Genomic DNA, 14,891 nt, shown 5'->3' with positions numbered 1-14,891 from the left:
CAGAGATGTATTACCCCCCAGCCAGAGGACAGGCCCAATAGCACACGTAGTATCAGAGATGTATTACCCCCCAGCCAGAGGACAGGCCCAATAACACACGTAGTATCAGAGATGTAATACCCACCAGCCAGAGGACAGGCCCAATAACACACACAGTATCAGAGATTTATTACCCCGAGCCAGAGGACAGGCCCAATAACACACATAGTATCAGAGATGTATTACCCCCAGTCAGAGGACAGGCCCAATAACACACACACACAGTATAAGAGATGTATTACCCTCCAGCCAGAGGACAGGCCCAATAACACACATAGTATCAGAGATGTATTACCCCCCAGCCAGAGGACAGGCCCAATAACACACACAGTATCAGAGATGTATTACCCCCCAGCCAGAGGACAGGCCCAATAACACACATTGTATCAGAGATGTATTACCCCCCAGCCAGAGGACAGGCCCAATAACACACGTAGTATCAGAGATGTAATACCCACCAGCCAGAGGACAGGCCCAATAACACACACAGTATCAGAGATTTATTACCCCGAGCCAGAGGACAGGCCCAATAACACACATAGTATCAGAGATGTATTACCCCCAATCAGAGGACAGGCCCAATAACACACACACACAGTATCAGAGATGTATTACCCTCCAGCCAGAGGACAGGCCCAATAACACACATAGTATCAGAGATGTATTACCCCCCAGCCAGAGGACAGGCCCAATAACACACACAGTATCAGAGATGTATTACCCCCCAGCCAGAGGACAGGCCCAATAACACACACAGTATCAGAGATGTATTACCCCCCAGCCAGAGGACAGGCCCAATAACACACATAGTATCAGAGATGCATTCCCCCCCCCCCCCCCCCCAGCTGGAGGACAGGCCCAATAGCACACGTAGTATCAGAGATGTATTACCCCCCAGCCAGAGGACAGGCCCAATAACACACGTAGTATCAGAGATGTAATACCCACCAGCCAGAGGACAGGCCCAATAACACACACAGTATCAGAGATTTATTACCCCGAGCCAGAGGACAGGCCCAATAACACACATAGTATCAGAGATGTATTACCCCTAGTCAGAGGACAGGCCCAATAACACACACACACAGTATCAGAGATGTATTACCCTCCAGCCAGAGGACAGGCCCAATAACACACATAGTATCAGAGATGTATTACCCTCCAGCCAGAGGACAGGCCCAATAACACACATAGTATCAGAGATGTATTACCCTCCAGCTCTCCACTAGACGGCAATGGGGGAGGAAACTCTCCTACTTTCCCCAATAGCGCACGGATTCCAGGGGCAGAGGCGTGTTCCTGGGGTGCTGCATCATCCGCCGCTTTAAAAGGGTTCACTTTGGGCTTGGGGGGTACCACGGGGGCAAATTTTTTGGGTTGGTTGTAAAAAGAAGGAGTGGAAATGTTGATTGTGAAGGAGGATGTCATCCGGGTGGCGGGGGTCGCTGGGTCCATCTTGGGGTCTTTAAAAAGAAAAAAAGGGGGGACATAGATGTTAATTTCTATACATATTACATTATAGTATGCCAGACAACAGGCGTGCTTATTACACATATGTACAGTATATTGTCGGACAGATTGTGCTCCCATTGGCTATATATCCTGGCTGTGTATTACAACCACAAACCCTTTACTGCCAGATACAATGCAACATGTCAGCCTTTGTACAATGCCGCTGCTAACGTTTCAGCGCTGCCAGGAAACCAGAAGGGTTAAAATCCAGAGCCGTTAAGTGTATTTTAACTCTCACTATGATCAAATCCCGCAGAACAGCTCCCTGCCAGCTCAAGGTTGAACGCCATCCTCCGCCTGTCTCTCTCTGCGTCTGTCTCTTTGTTTCCATGGCAATAGTCCCGAGGGTTCCTGCCCAGCTCAGCATTTCCACCACGGCAGCCTCCTATCACAGGCCGACGGTGGGGGTCTGGAGAGAGGAGACAGCTCTGCGGCTGCAGTGATTTAGGCTGTAGTAGCTGAACAGCCACTGACCCCAAAACACAGCGTCTGACCCCAAAACGCCGGGTGCTAGAGCAAAACCGGGGATGCCACCTCTGCCGCAGGGATGTCTAGGTCACCTTACACTAGGCATGTTATAAGCCAATGTTATCCACAGGATTCTGATCGCTGTTACATGAATGGTTTCAGATGAGGAATACAATTTCCATTATGGGGTGCAGAAAAATAAAAACTGTGCGTGGGGGAGATAGGTTCTGTCACAGCTGCAAGCGTGGGAGGTAGGTGCTGTCACAGCTGTGAGTGGGGGAGGTAGGTGCTGTCACAGCTGTGAGTGTGGGAGGTAGGTGCTGCCACAGCTGTGAGTGGGGGAGGTAGGTGCTGTCACAGCTGCGAGCAGGTGAGAGGCAGCCAGGTAGGTGCTGCGCCAGTTGTGAGCAGGGGAGAGGCAGCCAGGTAGGTGCTGCGCCAGTTGTGAGCAGGGGAGAGGCAGCCAGGTAGGTGCTGTGCCAGTTGTGAGCAGGGGAGAGGCAGCCAGGTAGGTGCTGCGCCAGTTGTGAGCAGGGGAGAGGCAGCAAGGTAGGTGCTGCGCCAGCCAGGTAGGTGCTGTGCCAGCTGTGAGCAGAGGAGAGGCAGGCAGGTAGGTGCTGCGCCAGTTGTGAGCAGGGGAGAGGCAGCCAGGTAGGTGCTGTGCCAGTTGTGAGCAGGGGAGAGGCAGCCAGGTAGGTGCTGCGCCAGTTGTGAGCAGGGGAGAGGCAGCCAGGTAGGTGCTGCGCCAGCCAGGTAGGTGCTGTGCCAGCTGTGAGCAGAGGAGAGGCAGGCAGGTAGGTGCTGCGCCAGCTGTGAGCAGAGGAGAGGCAGGTAGGTGCTGCGCCAGTTGTGAGCAGGTGAGAGGCAGGCAGGCAGGTAGGTGCTGCGCCAGTTGTGAGCAGGTGAGAGGCAGGCAGGTAGGTGCTGCGCCAGCTGTGAGCAGGGGAGAGGCAGCCAGGTAGGTTCTGCGCCAGCTACAAGCGGGGGAAGGTAGCCAGGTAGGTGCTGCACCGGTTGTGAGCTGGGGAGAGGCAGCCACGTAGGTGCTGGGCCAGCAGTGAGCAAGGGAGAGGCAGCCAGGTAGGTGCTGTTCCAGCTGCCAGCGGGGGAAGGTAGCCAGGTAGGTGCTGCACCAGTTGTGAGCAGGTGAGAGGTAGCCAGGTAGGTGCTGCGCCAGCTGCGAGCGGGGGAAGTTAGCCAGGTAGGTGCTGCATCAGCTGCGAACAGGGGAAGTTAGCCAGGTAGGTGCTGCGCCAGCTGTGAGCAGGGGAAGGTAGCAAGGTAGGTGCTGCACCAGCTGCGAGCAGGGGAAGGCAACCAGGTAGGTGCTGCGCCAGCAGTGAGAGCACTACATGACTTAGGACTAGAAAGGGGCTGACAGGAGAATACCCTGGCACAGTGATGCATAGGACCAATATATGGTCAGGGCAGACTGACAGAATATGGAATAAGAGGTCATGTGCACTAACAGGATGAAGGTGAAATGACAGAGCATTGGCAGTAGGGGGCGATGCAGGATAACATTGTATATTGTAACAGTTATGTGAACTGAGCAGAGGACACTGAATGATTAGGATGCATCATAAAGATGTGTAGGAGGAATATGTAGTACTGTAGTGTGGGAGTGGTGACATCACCGGGCTCATAGTATACGCTGAGAACAGAGGGAGCCGCATTATGTGGGAGCGATGACATCACCGGGCTCATAGTATACACTGAGAACAGAGGGAGCCGCATTATGTGGGAGCGGTGACATCACCGGGCTCATAGTATACGCTGAGAACAGAGGGAGCCGCATTATGTGGGAGTGGTGACATCACCGGGCTCATAGTATACGCTGAGAACAGAGGGAGCCGCATTATGTGGGAGCGATGACATCACCGGGCTCATAGTATACGCTGAGAACAGAGGGAGCCGCATTATGTGGGAGTAGTGACATCACTGGGCTCATAGTATACGCTGAGATCAGAGGGAGCCGCATTATGTGGGAGTGGTGACATCACCGGGCTCATAGTATACGCTGAGAACAGAGGGTGCCCCATTATGTGGGAGCGGTGACATCACCGGGCTCATAGTATACACTGAGAACAGAGGGAGCCGCATTATGTGGGAGCGGTGACATCACCGGACTCATAGTACACGCCGAGAACAGAGGGAGCCGCATTATGTGGGAGCGGTGACATCACCGGGCTCATAGTATACGCTGAGAACAGAGTGAGATGCATTATGTGGGAGCGGTGACATCACCGGGATCATAGTATACGCTGAGAACAGAGGGAGCCGCATTATGTGGGAGTAGTGACATCACCGGGATCATAGTATACGCTGAGAACAGAGGGAGCCGCATTATGTGGGAGCGGTGACATCACCGGACTCATAGTATACGCTGAGAACAGAGGGAGCCGCATTATGTGGGAGCGGTGACATCACCGGACTCATAGTATACGCTGAGAACAGAGGGAGCCGCATTATGTGGGAGCGGTGACATCACCGGGCTCATAGTATACGCTGAGAACAGAGGGAGCCGCATTATGTGGGAGCGGTGACATCACCGGGATCATAGTATACGCTGAGAACAGAGGGAGCCGCATTATGTGGGAGCGGTGACATCACCGGGCTCATAGTATACGCTGAGAACAGAGGGAGCCGCATTATGTGGGAGCGGTGACATCACCGGGATCATAGTATACGCTGAGAACAGAGGGAGCCGCATTATGTGGGAGTAGTGACATCACCGGGCTCATAGTATACACTGAGAACAGAGGGAGCCGCATTATGTGGGAGCGGTGACATCACCGGACTCATAGTACACGCCGAGAACAGAGGGAGCCGCATTATGTGGGAGTAGTGACATCACCGGGCTCATAGTATACGCTGAGAACAGAGGGAGCCGCATTATGTGGGAGCGATGACATCACCGGGCTCATAGTATACACTGAGAACAGAGGGAGCCGCATTATGTGGGAGCGATGACATCACAGGGCTCATAGTATACGCTAAGAACAGAGGGAGCCGCATTATGTGGGAGCGGTGACATCACCGGGCTCATAGTAGTATACGCTGAGAACAGAGGGAGCCGCATTATGTGGGAGAGGTGACATCACCAGGCTCATAGTATACGCTGAGATCAGAGGGAGCCGCATTATGTGGGAGCGGTGACATCACCGGGCTCATAGTATACGCTGAGAACAGAGGGAGCCGCAATATGTGGGAGCGGTGACATCACCGGGATCATAGTATACGCTGAGAACAGAGGGAGCCGCATTATGTGGGAGCGGTGACATCACCGGGCTCATAGTATACGCTGAGAACAGAGGGAGCCGCATTATGTGGGAGTAGTGACATCACCGGGCTCATAGTATACGCTGAGAACAGAGGGAGCCGCATTATGTGGGAGCGGTGACATCACCGGGCTCATAGTATACGCTGAGAACAGAGGGAGCCGCATTATGTGGGAGCGGTGACATCACCGGGCTCATAGTATACGCTAAGAACAGAGGGAGCCGCATTATGTGGGAGCGGTGACATCACCGGGCTCATAGTATACGCTGAGAACAGAGGGAGCCGCATTATGTGGGAGCGGTGACATCACAGGGCTCATAGTATACGCTGAGAACAGAGGGAGCCGCATTATGTGGGAGCGGTGACATCACCGGGCTCATAGTATACGCCGAGAACAGAGGCAGCCGCATTATGTGGGAGCGGTGACATCACCGGGCTCATAGTATACGCTGAGAACAGAAGGAGCCGCATTATGTGGGAGCGGTGACATCACCGGGCTCATAGTATACGCTGAGAACAGAAGGAGCCGCATTATGTGGGAGCGGTGACATCACCGGGCTCATAGTATACGCTGAGAACAGAGGGAGCCGCATTATGTGGGAGCGGTGACATCACCGGGCTCATAGTATACGCTGACATGACATGACAAGGTCGACATGACTTTTTCATGATTTTTTTTCCTATGTCACCATCCATGTCGGTATACAGGGAGAATATACAAGTGTGCTGGGCGTAGCAAGGCAACAAGACCGAAGCATGGTGAGGGTACACCTTACACGAATTGGGGGTCAATGTCAACATTGTCACAAAAAGCGTGAAAACACCATGTCGACTTTTTTTCACGTGTCTACCTTTTTGAGATCGACCTTTCGACCCTGTTGACCTTTTGACCCTGCTGACATATCACATGTCAAACTTTGCCCGTGTCTAGACATGGTCTATGTAAAGGTGGCCGGACACTAGTGCGATGTACCTGCGATTTGGGCACTCTCTATGCCATATGTGCCATAGAACGCATAAAAAGCCTCCACATCTCGCGCATTTGACATCAGGTCCGACACATGTAGGATGTGCAGGCGCACCTGGGATCGCATATGATACATTGCATACGATGCGACTTCTCCCTTCACAACAATCCACACCTAAGGAGACTTTGGGAGCAGTCACACGTTGTACAATGAGATGGTAGAGGACAGCGACATACCCTACAGTGAGATTATAAAACGCAGTTACATAATATACAGTGAGGAAGCAGTGATCAAAATGTATACACTGTGATTTTAACACACTGTACAGTGATCCGAGCGGATATGCAGGGACACGCCGCACAGTGATCTGAGCGGATATGCAGGGACACGCCGCACAATGATCTGAGCGGATATGCAGGGACACGCCGCACAGTGATCTGAGCGGATATGCAGGGACACGCCGCACAATGATCTGAGCGGATATGCAGGGACACGCCGCACAGTGATCTGAGCGGATATGCAGGGACACGCCGCACAGTGATCACGCCGCAGGGACACGCCGCACAGTGATCTGAGCGGATATGCAGGGACACGCCGCACAGTGATCTGAGCGGATATGCAGGGACACGCCGCACAGTGATCTGAGCGGATATGCAGGGACACGCCGCACAATGATCTGAGCGGATATGCAGGGACACGACGCACAGTGATCTGAGCGGATATGCAGGGACACGCCGCACAGTGATCACGCCGCACAGTGATCACGCCGCACAGTGATCTGAGCGGATATGCAGGGACACCCCGCACGATGATCTGAGCGGATATGCAGGGACATCCCGCACGATGATCTGAGCGGATATGCAGGGACACCCCGCACGATGATCTGAGCGGATATGCAGGGACACGCCGCACAGTGATCTGAGCGGATATGCAGGGACACGCCGCACAGTGATCTGAGCGGATATGAAGGGACACGCCGCACAGTGATCTGAGCGGATATGAAGGGACACGCCGCACAGTGATCTGAGCGGATATGCAGGGACACGCCGCACAGTGATCTGAGCGGATATGCAGGGACATGCCGCACAGTGATCTGAGCGGATATGCAGGGACACGCCGCACAGTGATCTGAGCGGATATGCAGGGACACGCCGCACAGTGATCTGAGCGGATATGCAGGGACACGCCGCACAGTGATCTGAGCGGATATGCAGGGACACGCCGCACAGTGATCTGAGCGGATATGCAGGGACACGCCGCACAGTGATCTGAGCGGATATGCAGGGACACGCCGCACAGTGATCTGAGCGGATATGCAGGGACACGCCGCACAGTGATCTGAGCGGATATGCAGGGACACGCCGCACAGTGATCTGAGCAAATATGCAGGGACACGCCGCACAGTGATCTGAGCGGATATGCAGGGACACGCCGCACAGTGATCTGAGCGGATATGCAGGGACACGCCGCACAGTGATCTGAGCGGATATGCAGGACACGCCGCACAGTGATCTGAGCGGATATGCAGGGACACGCCGCACAGTGATCTGAGCGGATATGCAGGGACACGCTGCACAGTGATCTGAGCGGATATGCAGGGACACGCTGCACAGTGATCTGAGCGGATATGCAGGGACACGCTGCACAGTGATCTGAGCGGGCGCAGGGACACGCTGCACAGTGATCTGAGCGGATATGCAGGGACACGCTGCACAGTGATCTGAGCGGGCGCAGGGACACGCTGCACAGTGATCTGAGCGGGCGCAGGAACACGCTGCACAGTGATCTGAGCGGGCGCAGGGTCACGCTGCACAGTGATCTGAGCGGGCGCAGGGTCACGCTGCACAGTGATCTGAGCGGGCGCAGGGACACGCTGCACAGTGATCTGAGCGGGCGCAGGGACACGCTGCACAGTGATCTGAGCGGGCGCAGGGACACGCTGCACAGTGATCTGAGCGGGCGCAGGGACACGCTGCACAGTGTTCTGAGCGGGCGCAGGGACACGCTGTACAGTGATCTGAGCGGGCGCAGGGTCACGCTGCACAGTGATCTGAGCGGGCGCAGGGACACGCTGCACAGTGATCTGAGCGGGCGCAGGGACACGCTGTACAGTGATCTGAGCGGGCGCAGGGTCACGCTGCACAGTGATCTGAGCGGGCGCAGGGTCACGCTGCACAGTGATCTGAGCGGGCGCAGGGACACGCTGCACAGTGATCTGAGCGGGCGCAGGGACACGCTGCACAGTGATCTGAGCGGACGCAGGGACACGCTGCACAGTGATCTGAGCGGGCGCAGGGACACGCTGCACAGTGATCTGAGTGGGCGCAGGGACACGCTGCACAGTGTTCTGAGCGGGCGCAGGGACACGCTGTACAGTGATCTGAGCGGGCGCAGGGGCACGCTGCACAGTGATCTGAGTGGGCGCAGGGACACGCTGTACAGTGATCTGAGCGGGCGCAGGGACATTACATAGTAAGATTGGAAAAGGTGCAAAAAGAATGTGGGAGCAATGACAGTGTACACTGAAATTAGGGTGTGCAGTGACAGACTGTATAGGTGATATAATTTACAGTGCGATTATAGGGTGCAAAATAATGTGGCTGCAGTGACAGGCAGTGCAGCGAGATGAGAGGGCGCCGTGGAATACCATGCAGTGAGATGAGAGGGCGCAGTGGAATACCACTCGCAGTGAGATGAGAGGATGCAGTGATGCACTGTAAATTTATATCAGTGAGCGCAGTGATACACTGAATACAGTGAGATTAAAGGGCACACCTTGTCCTTTTTTTGTGGGGCTCTGTGCACCCTTACGCTTTTTTTTTTACGTGACAAACTAATATCAGAGGTCATAATCGCAGTGAGAAGAGAGGGCGCAGTGGAATACTGCTCGCAGTGAAATGAGAGGGCATGCAGTGGAATACCGCTCGCAGTGAGATGAGGGAGCGCAGTGGAATACCGCTCGCAGTGAAATTAGAGGGAGCGCAGTGGAATACCGCTCGCAGTGAGATGACAGGGTGCAGTGGAATAACGCGCTGTGAGATGAGACGGCGCAGTAGAACAACGCGCAGTGAGATGATAGGATGCAGTGGAAAACCGCTCGCAGTGAGATGAGAGGGCGCGCAGTGGAATACCGCTCGCAGTGAGATGAGAGGAAGCGCAGTGGAATACCGCGCAGTGAGATGAGAGGGCGCAGTGGAATAACGCGCAGTGAGATGAGAGGGTGCAGTGGAATAACGCGCAGTGAGGTGAGGGCGCAGTGGAATAACGCGCAGTGAGGTGAGAGGGCGCAGTGGAATAACGCGCAGTGAGGTGAGAGGGCGCAGTGGAATAACGCGCAGTGGGGTGAGAGGGCGCAGTGGAATAACGCGCAGTGAGGTGAGAGGGCGCAGTGGAATAACGCGCAGTGAGGTGAGAGGGCGCAGTGGAATAACGCGCAGTGAGGTGAGAGGGCGCAGTGGAATAACGCGCAGTGAGGTGAGAGGGCGCAGTGGAATAACGCGCAGTGAGGTGAGAGGGCGCAGTGGAATAACGCGCAGTGAGGTGAGAGGGCGCAGTGGAATAACGCGCAGTGAGGTGAGAGGGCGCAGTGGAATAACGCGCAGTGAGGTGAGAGGGCGCAGTGGAATAACGCGCAGTGAGGTGAGAGGGCGCAGTGGAATAACGCGCAGTGAGGTGAGAGGGCGCAGTGGAATAACGCGCAGTGAGGTGAGAGGGCTCAGTGGAATAACACGCAGTGAGATGAGAGGGCGCAGTGGAATAACGCGCAGTGAGATGAGAGGGCGCAGTGACACACTGAAGGTGGGGGCGACACTGCTATTAGGAGGTGCAGTGACGCAAATACATTTATATTAGGGGGCGCAGTGACACGCTGTATATAGAAAGAATAGAGGGTGCAGTGACACTATATTTATATTAGGGGGTACAGTGACAATAAATTTGTATATGGGGGCGCAGTGACACGCTGTATACAGTAAGATGAGAGGGCGCAGTGATAATGTTGAAGTCGCAAACGAATGTGGGTGCAGCATCATAGTGTACAGTGAAATTAGGGGGTGCAGTGACAAACTGTATTAAGTGAGATCAGAGGTGATATAATGTACAGTGAGATTACAGGATGAGAGGGTGCGCAGTGAGATGACAGTGAGATTACAGGATGACAGGGTGCGCAGTGAGATGACAGGGCGCAGTGGAATACAGCTCGCAGTGAGATGACAGGGCGCAGTGGAATGCAGCTCGCAGTGAGATGACAGGGCGCAGTGGAATACAGCTCGCAGTGAGATGACAGGGCGCAGTGGAATACAGCTCGCAGTGAGATGACAGGGCGCAGTGGAATACAGCTCGCAGAGAGATGACAGGGCGCAGTGGAATACAGCTCGCAGAGAGATGACAGGGCGCAGTGGAATACTGCTCGCAGTGAGATGACAGGGCGCAGTGGAATACTGCTCGCAGTGAGATGACAGGGCGCAGTGGAATACAGCGGGCAGTGAGATGACAGGGCGCAGTGGAATACTGCTCGCAGAGAGATGACAGGGTGCAGTGGAATACTATACAGTGAGTTTAGCTGGAATTGCAGAATGTCATCCCTAGGGTTATACACCTCCCGTGCACGGTCCTGTCCTGTACACGGGAGGTGTATAACCCTAGGGATGTGTATATGAGCAGTGTTGCCCCACACTCACACTGGAGCTGGTGCAGTAGGACACTGTGTGTGTGTGTGGGGGGGGGGGGGGGGTGTATATCAGCAGCATCGCCCCACGCTGGAGCTGGGCACAGTGCAGCAAACAACCCTGGCAGCTGTGAGTGATGGGGCAGGAAGTTTGTGGCCTGCAGGTCAGAGATGAGGTAACCAGCAGGGCCTGGCCTGCAGGGCAGGAATGAGGTAACTGTGTGGGGGAGGTCTCCTTGTTCTCTCAGGATGTGGAAGGATAAGAGGTGAGTGAGCAATGTCTCAGGATTGCAGGGGGGGGGGGGGGAGGAGTAAAGTTGCCCCCCCTCTCCCCAGCTGGGAGTCATTAACTAACATTACAGGACTGAGCTGGGGGTAACAGATATCCACACACAGCATGGGGGAAAGGGACAGCCCCCAAATATGCACATATACCTACAGAAGAGACAGCTCCCCACACACAGACAGGACAATAGACAGTCATCTGAAATATGCAACAGGGAGAAGAGACAGCTCCCAGGCTAAAGAGACAGTATGGAGGGGCACTCACTGTATATCAGCTGGGGGAAGAGACATCTTCAGAAGAGAGACAGCCATGGCTGTGAGTGCGCAGAGAGACAGCCATGGCTGTGAGTGCGCAGAGAGACAGCCATGGCTGTGAGTGCGCAGAGAGACAGCCATGGCTGTGAGTGCGCAGAGAGACAGCCATGGCTGTGAGTGCGCAGAGAGACAGCCATGGCTGTGAGTGCGCAGAGAGACAGCCATTGGTGTGAGTGCGCAGAGAGACAGCCATTGGTGTGAGTGCGCAGAGAGACAGCCATTGGTGTGAGTGCGCAGAGACACAGCCATTGGTGTGAGTGCGCAGAGACACAGCCATTGGTGTGAGTGCGCAGAGACACAGCCATTGGTGTGAGTGCGCAGAGAGAGACAGCCATTGGTGTGAGTGCACAGAGAGAGACAGCCATTGGTGTGAGTGCACAGAGAGAGACAGCCATTGGTGTGAGTGCGCAGGGAGCAGAGAGACAGCCATGGCTGTGAGTGCGCAGGGAGCAGAGAGACAGCCATTGGTGTGAGTGCACAGGGAGCAGAGAGACAGCCATTGGTGTGAGTGCACAGAGAGCAGAGAGACAGCCATTGGTGTGAGTGCACAGAGAGACAGCCATTGGTGTGAGTGCACAGAGAGAGACAGCCATTGGTGTGAGTGCACAGAGAGAGACAGCCATTGGTGTGAGTGCACAGAGAGAGACAGCCATTGGTGTGAGTGCACAGAGAGAGACAGCCATTGGTGTGAGTGCACAGAGAGAGACAGCCATTGGTGTGAGTGCACAGCGAGAGACAGCCATTGGTGTGAGTGCACAGCGAGAGACAGCCATTGGTGTGAGTGCACAGAGAGAGACAGCCATTGGTGTGAGTGCACAGAGAGAGACAGCCATTGGTGTGAGTGCACAGAGAGAGACAGCCATTGGTGTGAGTGCACAGAGAGAGACAGCCATTGGTGTGAGTGCACAGAGAGAGACAGCCATTGGTGTGAGTGCACAGAGAGAGACAGCCATTGGTGTGAGTGCACAGAGAGACAGCCATTGGTGTGAGTGCACAAGAAGCACAGAGACAGCCATTGGTGTGAGTGCACAGGAAGCAGAGAGACAGCCTGATAGAGAGGGAATGGGAATGTAACAAAGAGCAGCAAAGAGACTGCAGCAGTCGCCGGCCGGAGACATGATAGGAGGGAAGAGATCTAGCATACAGAAGAGACCGTCGGACAGCCCCAGTATTGTCAGAGAGACATCAGGCAGCTGGCTGTAAAGAGACAGACCCTGCAGGAAGACAGGTCAGCAGCTGAGAATCCACCAGAGACCCTCCCCAGACACGCGTGGGGTCACACCAGCACCCTGGCACTGCCCCTCTACCTACCACCCCTAGACATCCACACACACAGGAGACAGACAGAGAGTGCCTCTTACCTCTGAGTAGCAGAGACTGACTGCCAGCAGCAGCAGGGACGGAGAGACTGCCGGAGACAGCCCAGGGGGAGTGGAGAGGGCGAGGCTAGCAGGGAGTGTGTCACTCTATCGGTATGTGCTGCTGTGTGGTCACTCTCTACTACTAGGTGTGCACTCTAATCTGTGCGGCTGTCTCACTGAGAGACTGCCAGTGAGTGGTAATCTCCCAGACAGGCCTCTGCTGACAGTGGGTGACTGCATTAGATCACACTGTCTGCTAGAGTCTGTGGGGTCAATTTAATAAAGCTTCTGAAAATGCAAAGAGGTGATGTTGTCAATAGCAACCAATCAGATTCTGTCTAGCATTCCTCTATTGCAGCCTGCAAAATAAGAGACAGAATCTGATTGGTTGAGTGCTGCCAGTGACTGCTGTGATGTGCTCTGCTGTGAGGTGCAGAGAGCAACACATAGGGTGAAATGTAATAGGATGAGAGATTCAGAAAGTGAGAGATTTGGTAAAAATCTCCAGTTTTTAAGGCGGCAATCATTCACACTGTAATACCAGTTAGATTTTGCAGTGTAAATGATTGCCGCTTTAACAAAACTGGAGATTTACCAAATCTCTCTTTCTAAATATCTCATCCTATTACATTTCCCCCATTGTGTACATTGTATCAAGTCTGTGCAGTGATACTTGTATCCATACTGTACCTACAGTACGTTACTATTACCATCCTTGCTGGCGGGTCGCCAGAACGTACGCGCTGGCGACCCGCCAGCAGCCACGCCAGCGAGGAGACTGAGACGCGCGTGCGTCTCACGCGCGTCTCAGTCTCCGTCGCTAGCGTGACGGAAACCCTGTCCGTCTCCGCCTCAGGGAGACGGACAGGGTTAGGGGGGGTTAGGGGGGGTGCGGGCAGGCAGCGGGGACCCCGGGTTACCGCCGGCAAGCCGGCGGGGACACGGGGGAACGGATCGAAGCGCCGTCGGAAGGGGACGCACGCGCCTCTCGTGCGCGCGCGTCCCCTTCTCACCATCGCCATGGCGCTGGCGGGGGATGGCGGCTGGCGACGCCAGCGCCATCCCCTGCAAAGATGGGACCTGACCCATCTGTATACCAGGCAGCCCTATAGGGGAATCACACTTAGTTATAGACTAGCAGCGCTATAGGGGCGGTGCACTTAGTTATAGGGTTAGTTAGATCAGCAGCGCTATAAGGGGGGATGCACTTAGTTATAGGGTTAGTTAGATCAGCAGCGCTATAGGGGTACTGCACTTAGTTATAGGGTTAGTTACAGCCCAGAAGCACTATAGGGGTGATGCACTTAGTTATAGAGGTAGTTAGAGACCAGAAGCGCTATAGGGCGCTGCACTTAGCTATAGGGTTAGTTACAGATCAGCAGCGCTATAGGGGTGCTGCACTTAGTTTTAGGGTTCTTTACAGATCAGCAGCACTATAGGGGCGCTGCACTTAGTTATAGGGTTAGTGGCAGACCAGCCATGCTATAGTGACGCCACACTTAGTTATAGAGTTAGTTACAGCCCTGCAGCGCTATAGAGGTGCTGCACTTAGTTACAGGGTTAGTTACAGACCAGTAGTGCTATAGGGGCACTAAACTTAGTTGTAGGGTTAGTTACAGACTAGAAGCGCTATAGGGGTGCTGCACTTAGTTATAGGATTAGTTACAGACCAGCAGCGCTAGAGGGGTGCTGCACTTAGTTATAGCGTTAGTTGCAGACCAGCCGTGCTATAGGGGTTCTGCACTTAGTTATAGGAGTAGTCACAGACCAGCAGCGCTATAGGGGTGCTGCACTTAGTTATAGGATTAGTCACAGACCAGCAGCGCTATAGGGGCGCTGCACTTATTTATAGGGTTAGTTACAGATCAGCAGCGCTATAGGGGCACTGCACTTAGGGTTAGTTACAGATCAGCAGCGCTATAGGGGCACTGCACTTAGGGTTAGTTACAGATCAGCAGCGCTATAAGGGGGGATGCACTTAGTTATAGGGTTAGT

The 14,891-nt window shown here is 54.4% G+C and overlaps 1 protein-coding gene across 3 annotated transcripts in view; it reads right to left on the bottom strand.

The window, feature by feature from the left end:
* The window catches only part of ZYX (zyxin), a 38,365-nt gene extending 25,324 nt beyond the window's left edge, over positions 1–13,041 (bottom strand). Inside the window, exons 1-2 of one of the 3 annotated variants that reach the window (XM_083149877.1) lie at positions 12,897–13,041; positions 1,251–1,502 (exon numbers count right to left, since the gene is read on the bottom strand). In XM_083149877.1, the coding sequence (XP_083006003.1) occupies positions 1,251–1,494 (244 nt within the window). In that variant the 5' untranslated portion in view covers positions 1,495–1,502; positions 12,897–13,041. Of the gene's footprint in view, positions 1–1,250; positions 1,503–1,789; positions 1,938–12,896 lie in introns of those variants that run through there. The other 2 variants (XM_083149876.1, XM_083149879.1) reach the window with 2 other exon arrangements.
* Between the last annotated feature and the right edge of the window lie 1,850 nt (positions 13,042–14,891).

The sequence above is a fragment of the Crinia signifera genome, chromosome 6 (assembly GCF_055691185.1).
Source record: "Crinia signifera chromosome 6, ASM5569118v1, whole genome shotgun sequence".
Lineage (NCBI taxonomy): Eukaryota > Metazoa > Chordata > Amphibia > Anura > Myobatrachidae > Crinia > Crinia signifera.
The sequence above is the reverse complement of the archived record's forward strand: the minus strand, read 5'-3'. Positions and strand labels throughout refer to the sequence as shown.